Here is a 20,275-nt window from a genome sequence, read left to right as displayed (position 1 = left end):
TGTTGCTGGTGTTGTTCTTTTCATTCAGTACATGGTACCAGTAACACAGCAAAGACGGTAGAAGACAATCCTGTGATGACTGATAGAGAATCTGAAATGGCTAGTTTATAGACTAGGTATATTGCCATAGCTACCACATGTTTGTTTATTTTATGTCTGTTAATTAAAGGTTACAAAACATTTAGGTAAACTTTGCATTAAACTTCTGGTTAAATCTGTTAAGTTTAATTCTAAAATAAATAGATGAGCTGTGAATGTTGTCAAATTCTTGGGAAAACAAAATAACATATGTATAACCAAAACAGAGAATGAATACATAAACATATAAACATGTATTACCAAAATGAGGATTATTTTATTTAACTATATTGCAAATTTCAAGCAATCTAAGGAATCTGACAATAGAAATCATACTAAATTTTAAGCATTGGAAACAAAAAGAATAGTGTAAAGTACTGTTAACCTATCAAATTCAGTCTCTTTCTGTTTATGGAATTTTCACAAGGTATTTATGATTCAATTGCTTTTTCAAATTTTGAATTTAGTCGAGGTCAGGAGTCCATTTGTAGCCAATAAATGACATATGAACACTACATAAAAAAACAAACAAACAAACAAACACAAACAAACAAACTTATTGGTCTTAATCTTTGTGGTTTTTATAGTATTAAGTATCAGGAGCATGTGAACTACGAACCAGTCATAAATAATACCAAACAAATAACTATAAACATTATTTTCCATGCCATGAAAACTATAAAAAGCATTTTTTTCTGTTTCTGTGCAAGTTCTTCTTTATTGATAATTTACCAAAACATTTTCAGTATATTAACACTTCCATAAATGTATTACTAAAATTTAACCTGTCTTCAAAACTGTGCATGTGTTCTTTATTATTCTTATGGGCAGAAATTCTCAATTCCAACACAAAAAATAACTTTTATTCATGCACTACACCGACTCTTATACTATCTATACCATACATACATAAATCACACTGATGCATATGCCAAATTCACTTCAGCTATACCAAGGTAAGCACAGGAATAGCTTGGACATGAAAAATATGATACAGCAACTAACAGTGGATAACTATTGATTTATTACGTGCTTGCTATTATACAATAAGATTCTGAAGCTTATGCTTTATCATCATACAACTTAGTATGAAAAAATAAAATATTTCAAATGCACATTGATATAGATATATTAATATATAAACTTTTCTAAGTAGCATATACTCCTAAATAAATAAAAAAATGTAGGCAAGTAACTATCCTACTTTTTAGAGATTTTGTTGTCCTCAACAGAACTGAATATCAAGGTATTCAGAAAGAATTAAACTCAGAGAACATTAGCCATGAAAAATTAACTTTCTAGTCAAAAGCTACTTATGTAGGCTACCTCTGAATCGTCAGAATGCATTTCCTCTCAGTTATCTCAACCATAATTTTAAAACCAGAACAACTGTTCTGAAGATATTCTGAACATGTGGTTCTCTCCTCTGACTTACACAGGAAGCCCAGGTTGACTGCACACATGTATACCTGGACCGAGTTTTATGAAATAACTTTGGTCTAAGTTCTCTGACTACATATACACATTTTTGTGATATGAGTATCACTTAGAAGCTTGCACTGACAAAAAAGAGTCAATTGTTAGGCATCTGAACTGCTGTTTAAGATTTATGCCTAGTTTTCTAACCTATTAATCAAAATAAGAAGAATGAGCATTGTGTCCTCAATTTGAAATGCTTTCAAGTATAGACTACGCAGTGCACTAATAGTTCTACTACTAATTATATTAGGAAAAGATTAAATAAATTTGGCTAAAGAAATATGGAGAATATGAGAGTACATTAAAAAGTAAGAGGTGTATTACCATGCTTTTCCATGCTGTCAATCTGCAAATCCATGGACAATGACTACACATACAAGCAAATGAAAGCAGCTGACCACGTACCCACACACCTTGGCAGAGGTGCACTCCATACTCTTCGGCCACCACCAAGACAAATAATCTCTGAAGCTCCTTCTAAACGATATCCAGATGAACAAGAGAATGTCAGAATATCTCCCACTCCAAAATTGAATCCTATTCTGTTACCAAATTGTGGGATCCCAGGATCTTCACAAGGTTCAAGATTATATTCTGAAAACAAGAGAGCAGGTCAGCTTGTAGAAGTGAATACATGTTTTCAATCAGACATATTTGTCATTTTGTAGTCTAGTAATTTCTGTATATTTCCACCTGAGTGGAATCAATACAGATTTCAGATTTAAAAAAACAAAATGAATATGTGAATGTTAAATTTGCAATTATACTACATTAAAACATGAAGACTGATGAATATGTACACAATGTTCTAAAGATGCATAAAACAACATGCTTTATCACTCTTGTAAAAGTCATAAATATTCCAGGTACATAAGACAAATGTAAACAATGGCACAGAATAAAAGTCCAAATAATTGACACTTGTGCTCATCTGGAATTTCACTAACTGAAATTAGTTCTGTTTCCTCCCCTCATTTGATAATTTCTTATAGTTAACTGCCGTCTTATCTATCGTGTAGCAGAAAAGTCTCTACAGAGCCAGAGAGGATTTCTAACTTTGAATTGTTATGTTTAGGAAACAGCTTATGTAATGTTATGATTCAGTATATGTGTACATCAACATCACTTCAAGTTTAAACTTCTTTTTTCTCTTTACATAAAATAGTGAAAAAGTTGGTTGTTACCAGTACTTCCTTACCAGAGAAAGAAATATTAAATCCTTCGTATGATATTGAAAAATCTGAAATAAAACGCAACTGAGCCCTGAAATTTCCATAGAGACCAGCATTGATTGGTGAAGGAAGCTCTGAGCCTGTCAGACGTGCTAATGGATGTGTGAAACTGCCATTCTCTGTTATTAGTAAGTAGTCATGGTGATCCTCCAAATGAAAGGTGTAGAAGGTGAACTGCACTCCTATTAGAAAAAGCAGAATTAGATTCACATATCACACTGTGAAGATCAATGCAATTAAACCAAGGATTAAATTAATGTATTTCATTATAAATCATGGTTCAGAAAACGAAAATAATTCAGTTCTTCTAAAAATTAGTATCATTTCTGATTTCAATATTAAAATACTTATTGGTTTTGATACTGTCTTTCACTTTTGCCTCTACTGCAAATATGGATACTTGATTCATAGAATTCAAAGACATATGCTTGCATTTCTACGTAAAATCCAATTATGTACTGTGTATATTTGAAGTTAAAAACTGTTTATGGCAGAACGGAAAAGGTAAACCTTATGTCTTACAGTCACCAGTATCTTTGTACAGCAGTAATGAAAAGAAAGGTTATAAAATATATGACATTATATTCTCATGGCACATACAGTAACAGAAGCATTTCCTTCCCAAAAAAATGGGAGGTCTCTTCATAAGATGTGGCATATGTCAACAGTATGTTTTTTTGCAAACCATCAGATACAAATCACATATCTAGAAAGGAAGATATATCCTGCAACACAATAGCAATAAAATAGCAATAAATAGAAATTAAAAGGTGAAGACAGATGACACTTTTTCTTCAATTCTCTAAGACTTAGACCGCAATCTTTGGGTAGAATGCACAGAAACATTACCAAAAAAAGAAAAATAAAGAGAAAAAGGAAAAAGAAACAGGAGAATACATTAGGTAGCTTGAGTATTATTTAGACCTTGAGTGTAATAGAATTTTCAGTTTCTTCATAAAAGTCACAAACCAATGATTCAGGCTCTGTAAGATGTATTTAATGATGTAATGTTTGGGAAGATGTGATTGAATATGAAGACTGATGATCACTGGGTACTCTCACAGACAACAGATTTTTAATGGTAGACATAGTTTAATAAAAAAGCAAATGAATACTTTGCCTTTTTACTTTTACACACCCCCTCCCCCAAGAACTTCCCAACAGGGTAACAAAATTAATTTGCGGACTGATAAACTCTGAAATGGTTTATTTCTTTTTATCATAGTTTTCCATAGGAGACAGCTGTGATTTGACATAAAAAGAGAGGTCTTAAGAGAAAACTGTTATATAAGAGATACATACAGAATGAAGTTGCATTTACTACAATTGAAATTCATTTTGGTTATTTTTATGCATACATGAATGGTGCAACAAGAAAATCAGAAATGCCAAAGAAAATTTTATGGTAGTAAATAAAAATAATGGAATTCCTGTGAATCATGGCTGAGCTTCACTGAGTATTGTTCAAACATCAAATTCAAGGTTTAACTCAAGGGAATTTTTCAATCAATTTTCCAGATTGCCATGACATTTCTAAGCAAAACACCAAGGTATATTCCAGCAGTAGCTGTACAATTTAGTTTTCTTGGGAAAATATTCTAATCACATTAATCTATGGTGTGTGATTGTGTCTTCTCGGGAGAAGAATTTTAAAATAAATGTTCAGGGAGATTCTTTCTCATTCTGCCTTATGTGTCCCTTTCTATATAAGGGAAATATTTAAAAATCTGAAATGAAGATAAGAAGACATAACACTCTAATGTCATTTCTCCATATTACAATCCAGTCTGTTGAGAGAGGAGTGAATTAACTGTTTTGTTAGTAAATGGTTTAAAATATACCATTGATACTCCATAAATTTCACTTGACCATATATTGAATTGCTTGCTAACAACAGAAAAAATACAATACTTATGATAGATGCCTCCTTTCGTCTTCATAAGTAACACAATTACTAGTAATATTAACTATACTTAAGGCACATGTTCCATTCCCTAGTTAACAAATCTAAAAAAAAAAAAAAAAAAAAATCACATTGATTTTAATGGACATTCAAGAATTGTCATGCTGGTCCACATGAAAATTTATATTGCAGATTTTGTTAGTTGAGACAGTATGTAAAAACACAGAATCTGTTTTTCTTAGCAATACAACATATACAGATGTAAAATACAAAGCTTTTAACTAAATATATGCATTTAATTGCCTGCTGTTATGCAACAGCAATATGAAGTTGCAACATGAAGGTGTGTGTTTAAAAGAGTACCCCACAGCATTATGGAGCTACAAGTTATATAGATTTTCTTGGCAGTCTGACCTTAAACTACAAAAATTTGTCAAAAAAGAAAAAAACGTGGCAAAAGGAAAATTTAGTTAATTATTTTTTAAAAATCACTAGTTAATGACCAGTAGAAGGTACTCCTTGATAGTCTTAGGTCGGAATTGTATTAGACATGAAACTGAGCAGAAAACAAGACTTCTGGAACAGAGTTTTTCTCCTTCACTATGGAATAACCCATTTATTTGTATAAGATTAATTTTTGTCAAACACTAACTTATATTAAACTTAGTCTCTTCATGGACAATTCATATGGGGACTATATAAGCCCCCTGGACATTAAATGATAGAGATAATTAGGCACTTTCAGATGATCATTCATTCCATTCACTTTAGATACTTTTTCAGGGTGAGATGATTCATATCCTGAAGATATATACATTTGTCGATTAAATACAGAAGTGGCCTAACAGACTAGCTTGCTCAGACATGGAGCTTTACTGTTCGAAGTTTAAAGTTAAATAAGTAAGTCTGTAGTTTAGTGTCAGAAAAGGAGAGCTACCTTTCTCATGCAGTACTACAGGAAGAGCTTAAATGATTAATATCTTTTTACCAACAAGAACAAAATACAAAAAATTCACACAATATTTCCAACTACAGCAACTTCTCAGTCTTCAATTGATTCCAGCAGATCTTTGAGCAGCATGAATCAAAATGCTCAAGACAAATTACCACATAGCATTCATATTTAATATTTTTCCTTAATAGCATTTCCATAAGATAACATGAAACTTACTGCCACAAACATTCTAGTGCTTGTTTCTGCATATATGTGTGTGTATATGTATCAGAGTATACATGCTTATAAATATGTATGTTTATACTATTAGTCCATTTAGCTCTATAGATTATTTCTGTATATTTGTTTTCTCAGGATTCTCATCATATTTGCTGTTTTTTTTCAATAGTCTCACATAAAATTTAACCGCATTGAGAATTTCAGCTCTTATATATCCCAAGTTATAAGTATTTCTCTAGCTGAGGGTATAAGGAAAAAAAGATAAATCTCAAAACTTTTGTGTAATTTAAAAAAAAAAAAAAAAGCATTCTTCCAGAATCTCATTTTCGATTTAAGAAAGTGTTAATAAAATATCATTCATGAATCCTGAAAATATGGCTTAATTTGGTCTTACGTTTACTGTAGAATTTACATATTTTTCAGTCACATATTACTCCATTGAAGGTAAACCCTTATCCATCTCTGCAACTTCCCTTCAATGACCACATTGCAAAGCTTGGATTGGTTTTCCAGTGACTTTTCAGACAGGCTGCAAAATAAATTACTACAGGACTATCTGTTTTCTTACACTTTCTTGCTTACCAAGTTATATTCTTCCCACATCTTTTCTCCTTTGCAAAAGATCCACTGTACCTTATTTTCCTGCAACTCTAAAACCAATGTATCATACCTAGAGATAACAAAGGCAAATGTAGCATTTGTATGTAGCCTCAGTAATTTCAGAATGCTTTTTCACTGTGGATACTTACAAGCAAATTATATTAACACAATGGCATCATTTGGCAGTAAAAGGAGATTGTGGAATACCTGGAGGAATAATTTTGAGAGACACACTTTGCCACTTTAACACTTTAAGGAGCTTTAAATGGGACATCCAGTTGGAGCGATTTAACATCTAGATGAAGAACTAGCACACTATTTGTACAAAATAAAACACGAGGATCACAGATTAGCATAATTCTCTGTTAGGGAAGTCTCATTTTTATGTTATCAATAAATCATTACTAAAGGAATACATCAACAGTATACTTTGTAACAATTTTCATGCCCTCACAGAGAAAAATGATGAAATTCAGAACTGAACTTGTCTTCCTTCCTCTCCCCTTCATTTGTCTGTATTCTTTCCAGTGTCACAGATGAGATTCTCCTTTTGTGTTCTTATTACCTCACCCTATCTATATTCAGTTTCTCTTATGACACTTATCTATATTTCTCTCCTTCCCTTATCATTAAATTATTGTGCTTCTCTTTTTCCACTCATAGTACAAAAGCACTATGCAGTCACTCCCAGACTACCAAAAATCTAAAAGATTGACCCATATCTTCTCAACTAGTCCCAAAACCTTTCACCTGAAAGCAAGTATGACAGACTATTTCAAGGAAATTGTGCTACGTGGATTTCCCAACTTCTATTTATGTCCTAAGCATTTTCTAACCTCTTCTGCCTGTCTCATATGTCTTTGACATAACTCCTACTAAGATCTTTTCTCAGAGAAAGGTTAAAACTGGTATTACATTTTTATCCTGAAATCTCCCTTGAACAGATAATCATCCTTCTCTTAGAAGGCTCTCCTATCCCTCAGCTTCTGCAATCAGTCATAGTATAATTCTTTCTTATCTCTCTAAATGTTCTCTTATTGGGTTGCATTATTTATTATTTATTCCTCTACATTTATTTCTAAATTATATTATTTATTCAATCCATAAATATATATTAAACTGCCATTTATATGCTGCCACTCTGAAAATGTGTCTCAGTAAGCTAAAACAGTTTCTTTTCTTCAAAATAATAGGAATTTTGTCAGATATTTACTTGCCAACAGCTAGTCATAAGTAAAATTTAGCACAATGAACAACCTTTTAAACAACTCTTCTCTCACTACCCTAATTCCTTTTTTATGCTATAATATAAATAAAATCTTCATTTAAGTCTTCACTTCAGATTCTTCTGTTGATATAAAGGCTAAATATCAATGACTTCTTCCAGCTAATCTCTGTCTAAGATAAGGCATTTCCTCCTCAACACAGAAAAAACATTCATCCTCTTTTAACTGGAACAAATTAATGCACATGCAACCGTTACTTGGACTATAAACTTTTAGGGACTTCCTGTTGTGTAGAAAGCATTAGGACATAGTCCACACCTGGAATCCTAGGAATTACTACAATAAACAAAAACAAACATCAGAAATACAATTCCTACTTCATATCTGCTAACGCAGACCTACACCTGTAGCAGAGAATACTGGACTTATATAAGACAAAAATAGGCGGAAAAAGAGAAGAGGGTTTATTTACCTTTTCCATGGGTAACATCCACAGTCCACGTGCAATTCAGAGAATTTGGATACAGATCAGGATAACCAGGGGACAAAATTGTTCCACTAGGTCCTCTAACATCTCCACCACATAAAGCTAGAAATAACAAATAAAATAATAATAAAATAATTAATATAAAACTTACAGATGAGAGAAAATATGTGAAAATATTAAAACAAACACACCCCCCCCCCCTTCTGGCTTTAAAATTACTTAAAAGTGCTGGTCAGCAATTCCACATATAACTACAGCCCATTTTTACACAATAATAAAATAATCAATGAATAATTAACATTTTTATAGGTATTAATCCCTAGCTGTTTTTTCATATTTTATTGAGACTCTGTGAAAATCACAAGTTCAGCAGGAAGATGAAAGTAGAAGAACATATGGATTCAAACAATATAGATGTGTCCACAAGCTAAGGCTAGAAAATTAAAATGGTACAGAGTAGATGTTGTATTGAAGAATTACTGACTGAAAATATTACTGCAGGGAAGCATGACATCCTTTGTTGTATCTAATTATTGCATATGCATCTATATCTTTAATGTAAATGATAATGACAATTGACAATATAACTCTTTCTACAGTATCAATAGTGACTTTGTAAAAATAATCAGTAATTCAGCAGTATAAAAATTAAATTACAGCTTGAATTAATACAAAATACAAAAATAAAATCTTACAACACTGGCATAAATATCTTCATATTTCACTGTTACATTTTAATGCTGAATTTTCTGTTCCAGAGGTTTTGAAGTACTAAACTAATTGAGTAATTTTTAGTGGTGAAGAGGCTCTTATTCCTTAGAATTATCTTTTATCAAAAACAGTGATTAAAACTCACTACCAAGCAAAGTTATTACATCATACTTCTCTGAATATAGATTATTTCAGAAGGACATTATAAAAGAAATTAGTATTTCTACTTTTTTTTTCTTCAAGGTTAAAAACACCTATTTCTTTTATTTTTCTTAGCCTAATTATACGCTTTACTAAAATTATTTTGTAGCAATGTTCCAGAATACATAAAAACCTAGTAAACTGTATTATTGCCACCAGACTTCAGTCAATGTTAATTGTAGTTCATAATATGAACACCTCTTCCAAATCAACACACACTCTCCCTTTTCAGACTTCAGTAGTCAAACTTTCAACCAGTGTCCTTTCAGAATTGTTACAGGTATCAATTGTAGCTTCTCTGAGCCCAGACCTTAACCTAAGCCAGTATTCAGCACTCCCATTTTTAACAATAAGGTTTTCTCTTCAGCAGATGCTAAAGCTGTTAAAAAGAACTTTGAAAGATAGGTAAATGGCAGTTACCTGCCTGCAATTCCATTCGATACAACTATCAACCCCTCTTTGCCTTGTCTAAGCTGATTCTCACCTGCTGCTCATGTTTGTGCTTCCCAGCTGCTGCCACAGGACTGAGGGTAAGGGAAGGAGCCTGTCAGAGGCTGGAGAAGCAACATCTCTTCCTGAGAGAGGCTGCCTCGTCTGCACTAGCTGGTTTAATTGGCTCCTACTTCTCATATAATCTCAGCAGCAGCTACCAATGTAGCACTCAACAACATGGATTGTAACAGTGGGAGAAATTTGGCCTTCCAATATATGAACAGTGTTCAAACAACATCTTCATACTTCCTCAAGAGAAAGGTGGTACAATGTGTTACATCATGCAATTTATTCTATCTTGCTATTTATTCTATTTATGACAATTTCTGCACACATTGATGGGGTAAATCACAAAAGTTATACCCTTCTTTTCTTTTGCTATTAATGCTATTTATTTGAGAATAAATACATTGACTGAGCATTATTTCTGCTTGCAGAAGTACATTCAAAACCAACTTGAGGACCAGCCATATAGTGTATGGAAAGAATATCCTTAATTTACCTTCTGTTTTACCCTCTACCTAAGCAGATGTTTGTCACAAGGAAATACATGCATTTTTCAGACTTTTCACTAACACTGTGGAATGTTTTCATAAAAGTCAATAATTTTTCATAGTGAGGTTACTTGCGTTCCATGCCATCATTATCTTTAGGGCATGAATAAAAATAAATACACATTTAATTAGAGTTTTCTTATAAAGCAGAAATGAAATCTTTTGTCCTATTTCTAGCCTTTTGGCCTAGTTGTAAGCGGGAAATTTGCAGATCCAGTACCTTACACTGAAATAGGACATTCTAGGACCACAACTGCCTAATCTCATAATTGTCACCACAGGGGAATAACCTCCCAGCATACTAATTTTTCCTTCTCACTTCTCTGATGAAGAGATAATAAAGGTAAGCATTGTCCACTTATGACCAGATCTGGTTATATTTAGATATTAGTAAAACAGAGTCAGGGTCACAGTAGCATGTTATTTGAGCTTCTGATTCTACCTACTTTGTTCATACCCTAAGTCAGCCCTATTAAATAAGGAAATGCAATTAGTTTTTATAATCATGGGAAACATTCCAAACAAATAATGTATTTTACAGTGGGTGTTTGGAAAACCTTTCAGACACCCCAATAGTGACAAAACATCTCTGGCACACCATCAAGCACTCAGTGTAAGTCTGTGAAGGCTAGCAGATGGCAAACAAAATGCATCAAGGGACCAGTATTTTACAAAACAAAGCCAAGTTGACAGATCTGAAATATAAAATGTGCTCTGGTCCTGATAAGATGGCAAACAGCCTAAGCATATAATATCACTCCTAGTATCTGATAGTTTTTCAAAGTGCAAAGGAAAACAGAAACCAAAAACAAGAGCTACAAAGATGACTAGGGATCTGGAGCACCTTTCTGATGAGGAAAGGCTGAGAGAGCTGGGTCTGTTCAGCCTGGAGAAGGCTGAGAGGGGATCTTAACAATGTTTATAAATATCTCAAGGGTGGATGTCAAGAGGATGGGGCCAAACTCCTTTCAGTGGTACCCAATAATAGAATGAGGGGCAACAGGCACAGGTTGAAGTATAGGAGGTTCCATCTGAATATGAGGAGAAACTTCTTTACTTTGAGGGCACCAGAGCACCGGAACAGGCTGCCCAGAGAGGTTGTGGAATCTCCTTCTCTGCAGACATTCAAAACCCGTCTGGACACATTCCTGTGTGATCTGCTCTAGGTGAACCTGCTTTAGCAGGTGGGTTGGACTAAATCATCTCCAGAGGTCCCTTCCAAACCCAACCATTCTGTGATTCTGTGATATGTAAATAAACACAGCAAAAGATAAAATCCACACATTTTTCCAGATTTTACAAGGAACTATTCTTTCACTTTATCTAATTTACAGAGATAGAAGCTAGGACAGGCTAAAAGTAGAGTGAATAGATAAGCAGATAAATGAAGCATTAGTTTGGTGTTCTAATATGGAAAATGGAATAACATGTTGCTAGCACACAAATTGATAATTTGTTATGCAAGCAGAGAAGACAAATCAAGACAGAATCGCAGACATGCCTAATTTATTTTTCTCTCCATTATTATGTTTTTAGAATAGTGAGAAACAAAATAAGAAAAAACTAAAGAGAAGAAATATAGAAGCAACTGTATGAAATACAGATAGGTGCCTGGATGTATAGTACAAAGTATCCCTACATCACTACAGTGATCAAAAATGATGTGACAGCTTAAGAAGCAAGTTTTGAATAGCCATGAATGAAGATCAAAATTTAATAGTGTAGTTCAGTGGCTAAACCAGTTGTTTAGCCAAAATGAATTCTTAGTGTTGGGTTGATTACTTACACTTTCTTTTGTTGTAAATGATCACAACTGTATTCATTTTGCTCAGCAACATGACCAGTCATAACAAAAAGGACAATAAGCAACACTATCTTAGAAAATGGCCCTATATAGTTTGAAAATACTTTTTGGCCTAAACAATTTTAGAACATTTACTTAGGCTATTCATAAGTATCTCAGTGGGAGACATGCACCCATGTTTTACCCTGCAATACATGAATAGTTGTAAAGAAAGCACTTTACTTGTGTCATTCATAAAATTATCGAGTTCCATTTCAGGCCATATTTCATGGTACTATAAAACTATTATAGAAAATACATCTTCCAGTACTAGAAATAGTCTCATAATTTGTAGCCTAAATGTATTCATGGTCCACTTTCACCCATTTTTCTACTGCAAAACTGTCATTAGGTTATTTTCCCTCTTGGAGAGTCACTTCAGAAGGCTTGTAAAGCACATTAGTATCTCTCACTTTGGTTCCGTTAAATGAGACAGGTTTTCTTAATCTACTACTGTTAGATACATTTTCCATCTTTATGACCACTGCATTACCAATTGCAAGTACCTACCTGTCTTTCTTGTCACAGCAATTGTGCTACACAAATGTCACTGGGACACTTCACATTAGATTGTGGCAGCAGCTAATAAGCAAGGAAGGTGACATTTTTGTTCTTAGATTATTTTCATTTTTTTTCATGTTCTCTGTTCTATTTTTAACATATTTATATTTCACTGCAGAAGTCAGTCTGTATAATGTCTTCCTACAGAGGTCAGCCTATATAGCTAGCATAACACTCGTTCACAGAAAAGCTTCTTACCTCTTAAATTTTGATTTTTATACCATGAAATAAAACTCAACAGCCACTAATTATGTTCTTTGTCATCCAAGGTCTTCAAATAAGGTTTACTACCTATTTAAAACTAATTTATTTTGGTGTAACACAAGTCATTCTCAAAGTTATGAAGGATATAGCAACAAGATGAAGTTATCAAGAAAACTGGATGTGAAAAGAAGGGGGTCACCATCTCCAAGAAGGATGGAAAACTATCAAGAGAATGCATTTGTTATTTTAGTACTAAATGCAATTAAAATAAGCCATATTATTGTCCCTTTTTAGCCTGCCTGAAGACCTTAATACGTGGGAAATTAACAACATTTTCCTTATTTTCAAATTATATCACCTACAGTTTTTGAGATATAAGTATTTTTCAACACACTAGCCATGGGCCATTAACCACAACTCAGAAATGATTATGCAATGATGTATCTCAATTTTCTCCAAAAAAAAGAGAAAATACACAGAAGACAAACAGAAACCTTCAGGAAAACAAAACCAAACCAACCCCCTTTTTTTTTTCTTTTTTTTGTAAGGTCAGCTTGCTGCAAGTAAAAACAATTGCAAAATATTTGTTTTCAAAGGCGATGGGAAGAGAAACCACACATTTATAATTGATTAGTAATAATGATTAGTTTTACAAATGGTTTAAAGAATCACAGGGAAAGACCAATAACACATGCTAGTTTAGAAAGAATGACACAGTGAAGATAAACCCATTTATACGTAGATGTGTTTGTCCATATATAAATCTAAACATAAGGATATTTTTATTTATTGTGTAATTTGATAAGAACAGGGAACTATAAATATAATTAAAAATTATTGAAACAGTGGATTAGAATTTGAGTCTTACACACTGTTTTTCATAGATCAAGGATTTTCAGCATCTCTTCCCCCTAATTACGGAATATCTTTTGTGTCTTAAAATGGGATTCAGTCAAGTAGTAACAAGTAAATAACAATACGAACATCAAATAATTATAATCAGCTTCTAGAAAGAAACCGTGGGCTTGAGTTACATCACAGAAGAGATTAACCTAACAGAAACTAGTGTAGGTTGGATCAGTCAAAACCTGAAATGTTGTATTTTTACCTTCTTATCTAAATCTGAAACAGATCAAGACATGCTATTCTTTTCCAATTATGGCATCTACTACACTGAATATTTGCAGCAAGATTATTAACAGTTGTATTTCAATAAAAAGTATTGGGTTTAGTTTAGAAATGTCTTAACAGAAATGACATAATATCTCTGCCATATTTCCTGAATATGTTCCTTGTGGTAGTGAACAAATCATATTTTCTAATTTGTTTGGATATCTAGGTCGTTTGAACACAAACATTAAAGGTTTTTCATCTTGCTTGAACATTTTTTCTTGCTATTACTTTTCTAAAGTACATGGAGTTTGAATGGAATGTCAATATTTATTATTCATCCAAATAATGAATAAGAATTTTTAGGTATTAACATTTGATTTCATGACATGATGATTAGGGATCTAACTTTTACATTCATTTTCCTGACATTTTTAATTGCATTAATATAATACTTCATATATTGGGTAGAATAGGATTTGCCACATATATTCAAAGCTTTAATGCAAAATTATATTATTATATTCATACAGAAAAGATATGATAAGACAGAATTTTGTCTTCTTTGTTAAGCAATGGGAGGAGATTACAGTCAAGAAATTCAGGGCTGTCCAGATAGATAGGTACCCAGCAAGTCATATGTAGATGTTAAATAGAAATTGTGTAAATGTAATACGAGCAATATTTTCTAGGCAAAGCTCAAACCCATCTATTTTCTCTCTCTTAAGTATAATTATTTGCTGAAGGCTTGTATATATTCTCATTTGAAAAGAATGGTTGTTATTTATTTGTATCTTTTTTTCCCTAGATAATGTGTCCCATCTTTATAGCATATAGATCAAACCACATATTCAGATCAACTATTTCAAAATAAATAAATGTACACAACAACATTCGTTGGTTTTCTCTGCTCTGTGTGGATAAGAAAGTTGTTTATCCATGGACCAAAGAAAGAAAAAAAAAAAAAAAAGCCTAGGCCTTGATCAGTGCCTCCCCTTCTAAAAGGAAATAAAGTATTTTGCAAAGGCTGATCCAGAAATTGGTCATGCTTGAAAACACTGAAGTATTTTTAACAGTTTCTTCATAACAGTCTACAGACTAATTCATTTACTGAAAAGAGACTGATGGTTTGATAAAGATAAAAGGTTTTACTCTTCATTCTTTGAAGAAGCCTTAATTTTATGATTGTATAGCTTATTTTAACATAGTGGATTTGCTGTCTTGAAAACTGTTAAGGAATTCAAATACTGTAACAATTCATGTAGCTTTCACCACAGTGAAAAGATGGAAGGTAATGGGTATAACTGGAGGATGGGAACTTCTCAGCAGATATTAAGAATAACTATTTTGTGGTCAAACAATGTCACAAGTTGCCCATAGAAGAAACTGAACCCAACCCCTTGGAGATAAAACTCAGTTCTGTAGGCAACCTGATCTAATATCCAGATTGGACTTGCTTTTTGGGGTATGGGTTTGGACTAGATGACATTCTGAGGTTTCTTTCAGCTGTTACTGTTCTATGATTCTGAAAATATTTTCCTTCAATATTTCTCTTTAAAGCACAGAAATAGATTCTACTCTCCTCAAAAGTCAGAAAGCTCTTCTTTTTTCTCTTTTTTTTTTTTTTTTCTGTTTCAGAAATGCTTTACAATACTTCTGTATAAATAAAACTGTGTTTGCATATGTATGTATACACACACAGAGGATATGTATGTGCACTGAGGAACAGTGTGCACACCTTACCTATATAGATAAATATAAAAATCAAAACTAAAGAAATTACTTATTAAATCCTTCATACCTACCAGTTATTCAAATATGAATGAATTATACAGCCTGCCATAAGAACTCAGGCCAAGCTTTAGAGAAGGAAACTGTTTATTTGTTCATTTTTCAAACCAACATTCTCATTATTGTCTGAGTGCTTCTGCAGATAATGAAGTGTGACTTCCCTTATAAGCCTTTCAAGACGCTTATCTGTGTAACATCCAAACACCTCTTGAAAAAATTAGTTTACACTCCTTCAAAGAACAAAATTGCAGTCAACACCATCTTCTACTTGGAGAAAGAACTGGTCCTAAGGAATCTATTTATTTTACTTTTCTACACTGTTTTCCTCCTCCAAAACACTCATGAGTTGTCATAATGTCTGCACAACTATTGTGGTCTGTCTGCATGTCACTGCATGGTGTAATTGTAAAAAAGAAATGCAATTAGCAAAAAGAAAAATCAAGGAAGAACTCTGATCTTCCAAAACTGTCAGAGTAATATATTGAATGAGTGGGAACAGTGAACAACGGTTTTATTGGTGGCACGATTAATACAAACCCGTCCTCAAAGTTTATGCGAAGAACAGCCCATTTAGCAAATGTTTTTTTTTTCCCTGGAGGTGCAAGGACTCTGGATCCTGTTTAAAAACACTCCACCAGAGAAGAAATTCAGCAATGAAATTAAAATTAGTTCAACCATGAATTGATTAAATTTACTAGAATAAACGTACTCAATCCTGCCTTCAGAGCATATTTATTCAATGGACAATTGCCATTTAGCAATGTGCTCTGGAAAAAAAAAAAAAAAAATCTTATTTACTTAAGTAACTGCATGCTAGTTCAGCATCTTGAGGAAGATATTTATCACAATATGTAAGTTTACAGCAAAACATTGTATTCATAGGGAGTGTGTGAACACTATTTGTTTTAGGTAGTTCAGCACCTAGTGCCTTCCACAGTAACAAACCATATAATATGTTAGACTGTGAGCTGTGGGAACCCTGTGATTCTTCATTCCAAGTACCTGACTGAAAAGCAGAATCCATTAGGAAACAGGTTTGCCGAACTACAGAGCGCCATTTTCAGGAAAGTGATTATCCACGCCCATTTCTACAACCACAAATTTTGAGTATCATCATATATTGGCATGTTCAAGCCACTGAAATATGAAAAACATAAACCCAAAGCATTTCCTAACTAAATAAGCTGAAGGCCAAGAAAACCCCTACTAGTTTTTTAAAAAAGAAATCCAGTGAAAATGAATATATTTTCATATGGCAAATCACACGTTTCAGTGAGCTTTTTCATTAGTTTTCATTTCAATTCAGCTTTCTCTTTCTAACTGAGTGTCCTGAGACACTAAGAACTGTTCTAGAAAATATAATATCACGTACAATTTTTATATCATCAGAAAAGCATATGTCATGCTCAAAGGAAAAAATTTATTTTGAGAGGAAATCAGCTCAAGTACACAACTTAATAAAGATTGCAAAATACTTTCTTAATATTAACTATAACTGAAATCCCCTTAACTGGGAAAACTGATTAAAATTAACAATACAAATAACAAGAGATTACTGAAACTATGAGATAATTTTTCAAGCAGATTTTTTAATGACATGTTGGCAACCGCAAAACTGTATGACATGTTACTTAATACCGTTTTTGTCTGGTTTAAGAGTCATCATGTGTAATATGTTTGAATCAATTCCTACAGTGATTGAGGGCTGTCAAGTTCTGTTAACAATCTAAGAACACAGTAATCAGCATGAAACAGGAGAATATGCAGATTTATGAGTCATGTATAAATAAACCACATCTCATGTTTTGTATGTCAGCACTCCCATGTCTGTAGATGGATAACCAAACACAGATATTTGTAGCTTGTAATAAGCACTTTACAAGCAGATACGTAATACATTAATCTTGCATGCCTTGAGCTATTTGGCAATCAGCTCACACTAACAGATAACTTTATCTTCAAAACCTGCTGATCCAAAGAATTATATATTATTCTCTACTTTTATGACTAAATATCTCATCACACAGAAGTATATAGTATTTATGTCCTCAGACTACTCTTTTTTTCCCCCAATATTTAGGTATTTTTGACTAATAATAGCTTGGCAAAATGTGTATATTTTAAGGTATTCTGTATTTTATCCATCCATCCTTACCATCACAAGTTGGGAGTGGGTGACTCCACCAGTGATTTTTTTCACATAGCAAAGGTTCCTCATGACTCAACCTGTAACCTGGATCACAACTAAATGAGACCGTGGAACCTATAGAGAAGTCATGTCCATAACGACGTCCATGCACTGGTATACCAGGATCCAAGCAAGAGTAAGTATTAACAGTAACACCTATATTAAAACAAAACAAAACAAAACAAAGAAACAACAAGGAAAATAATTAAACAGCCAACCAACAGAGTTTTAAAAAATAATTTAAGTAATTCACTGTGCTGTGAGTGGGGGTGTTATCACACATTTTCAGTGAATTATCCTAGTACTGCGTTTCTCTGTGTTACTGTTACAAGACTCTATGGTTAATTAATTGCATCTTGCCATTGTTGCAGAGAAAAACAACACATAATTTACAGGATATTTTGCTTGATCCTATCTCAGTAATATCAAGTGATTTTTTCCCTGATGTTGATAAACCTTGATGATCGCTCAAATTTCTGATTTCCAGCCTCCATTTTTCCCGATCAAGCTTTTTTATCCTAGCTAAAATGCTTTCTTTTTATTCAATATTTATCCTTGAAATATTTACATAGATCAACTATTTACATAAATGATTCTCATGCCTACTTTATTTGGTATGTGAGACATTCAGAAGATAATAGCAGAGAAAGGAGTAAAAATGGCTTGAAAAAAGAATTTTAAGTCATGCTAATAAATTAAACCTTTTAGATTATTTTAAAAAAAAAAAACCACAAAAAACAAACAAACAAAAAAAACCAAACAAAAATCTGTAGGAATATTACTGAAATTGGCAAATTACAAGAAGTATTCAGCATAAGATTTTTAATGGATGTTTATCCTTTTATTCCTGCACAAAAGTCATCTTGGGGAGAACATAAGGCTGTTGTCATGGGGTGTAGGGAGGCAGCTAGGAAAGCTAAAGCCTCCTTAGAATTAAACCTGGCGAAAGGGGTCAATGACAGCAAAAACAGCTTTTTCAAATATGTGGCAGATAAAACTAACACCAGAGGCAATGTAGGCCTATTGATGAACAAGGTGGGTGCCCTGGTGACAGAAGATACAGAGAAGGCAGAGTTACTGAATGCCTTCTTCATCTCTGTCTACTCTGCCGGAGGCTGTCCTGAGGAGTCCCGTACCCCAGAGGCCCCAGAGGAAGGCAGAATAGTGGAGGAGTTTGCCTCGGTTGATGAGGACTGGGTTAGGGAGCAGTTAGGCAATCTGGACATCCATAAATCCATGGGTCCAGATGGGATGCACCCATGGGTGCTGAGGGAGCTGACTGAGGTCATTGCTGGACCGCTCTCCATCATCTTTGCCAAGTCTTGGGAAATGGGAGAGGTGCCCGAGGACTGGAGGAAAGCAAATGTCACTCCAGTCTTCAAAAAGGGCAAGAAGGAGGACCCGGGTAACTATAGACCGGTCAGCCTCACCTCCATCCCTGGGAAACTGATGGAATGACTTTTCCTTGGTGCCACCTCAAGGCATATTAGAGATAAGAGGGTCATTAGGGGCAGTCAACATGGCTTCACCAAAGGGAAGTCGTGCTTGACCGATCTCATTGACTTTTATGAGAATGTAACAAGATGGATGGATGGTGGCAGAGCGGTGGATGTTGTCTCCCTTGACTTGAGTAAGGCATTTGACACAGTGTCCCACAGCATCCTTACAGCTAAACTGAGGGAGTGTGGTCTGGATGATCGGGTAGTGAGGTGGACTGCGAACTGACTGAAGGGAAGAAGCCAGAGAGCCGTGGTCAATGGGTCAGAGTCCAGTTGGAGACCTGTATCTAGTGGAGTGCCTCAGGTGTCAGTACTGGGGCCTATATTATTCAATATATTCATCAATGATTTGGATGAGGGAACAGAGTGTACTATCGGCAAGTTTGCTGATGACACCAAGCTGGGACGAGTGGCTGACACGCCAGAAGGCTGTGCTGCCATCCAGTGAGACCTGGACAGGCTGAAGAGTTCGGCAGGGAAAAATCTAATGAAATGTAACAAAGGCAAGTGTAGAGTATTGCATCTGGCTAGGAACAACCCCAGGTTCCAGTATAAGTTGGGGAATGATTCATTAGAGAGCAGTGTAGGGGAGAGGGACCTGGGTATCCTGGTGGACAGCAGGATGACCATGAGCCAGCATTGTGCCCTGGTGGCCAAGAAGGCCAATAGCATCCTTGGGTGTATTAGAAGGGGGGTGGTCAGTAGGTTGAGAGAGGTTCTCCTTCCCCTTTACTCTGCCCTGGTGAGACCACATCTGTGTCCAGTTCTGGGCCCCTCTGTTCAAGAAGAACAGGGAACTGCTGGAAAGAGTCCAGCGTAGGGCAACAAAGATGATTAAGGGAGTGGAGCATCTCCCTTACGAGGAAAGGTTGAGGGAGCTGGGTCTCTTTAGCTTGGAGAAGAGGAGACTGAGGGGTGACCCTATTGATGTTTACAAATATA

The 20,275-nt window shown here is 34.2% G+C and overlaps 1 protein-coding gene across 5 annotated transcripts in view; it reads right to left on the bottom strand.

The window, feature by feature from the left end:
- Positions 1-20,275, bottom strand: part of CSMD3 (CUB and Sushi multiple domains 3) — a 637,009-nt gene that overhangs the window by 229,739 nt on the left and 386,995 nt on the right. For all 5 annotated transcript variants that reach the window (XM_065830155.2, XM_071803847.1, XM_071803848.1 and 2 more), the window contains 4 exons: positions 17,802-17,990; positions 8,165-8,281; positions 2,756-2,971; positions 1,963-2,151 (listed from right to left, as the gene is read on the bottom strand). In XM_065830155.2, the coding sequence (XP_065686227.1) occupies positions 1,963-2,151; positions 2,756-2,971; positions 8,165-8,281; positions 17,802-17,990 (711 nt within the window). The remainder of the gene's footprint in view (positions 1-1,962; positions 2,152-2,755; positions 2,972-8,164; positions 8,282-17,801; positions 17,991-20,275) is intronic.

The sequence above is a fragment of the Patagioenas fasciata genome, chromosome 2 (assembly GCF_037038585.1).
Source record: "Patagioenas fasciata isolate bPatFas1 chromosome 2, bPatFas1.hap1, whole genome shotgun sequence".
Classification (NCBI taxonomy): Eukaryota; Metazoa; Chordata; class Aves; order Columbiformes; family Columbidae; genus Patagioenas; species Patagioenas fasciata.
The sequence above is the reverse complement of the archived record's forward strand: the minus strand, read 5'-3'. Positions and strand labels throughout refer to the sequence as shown.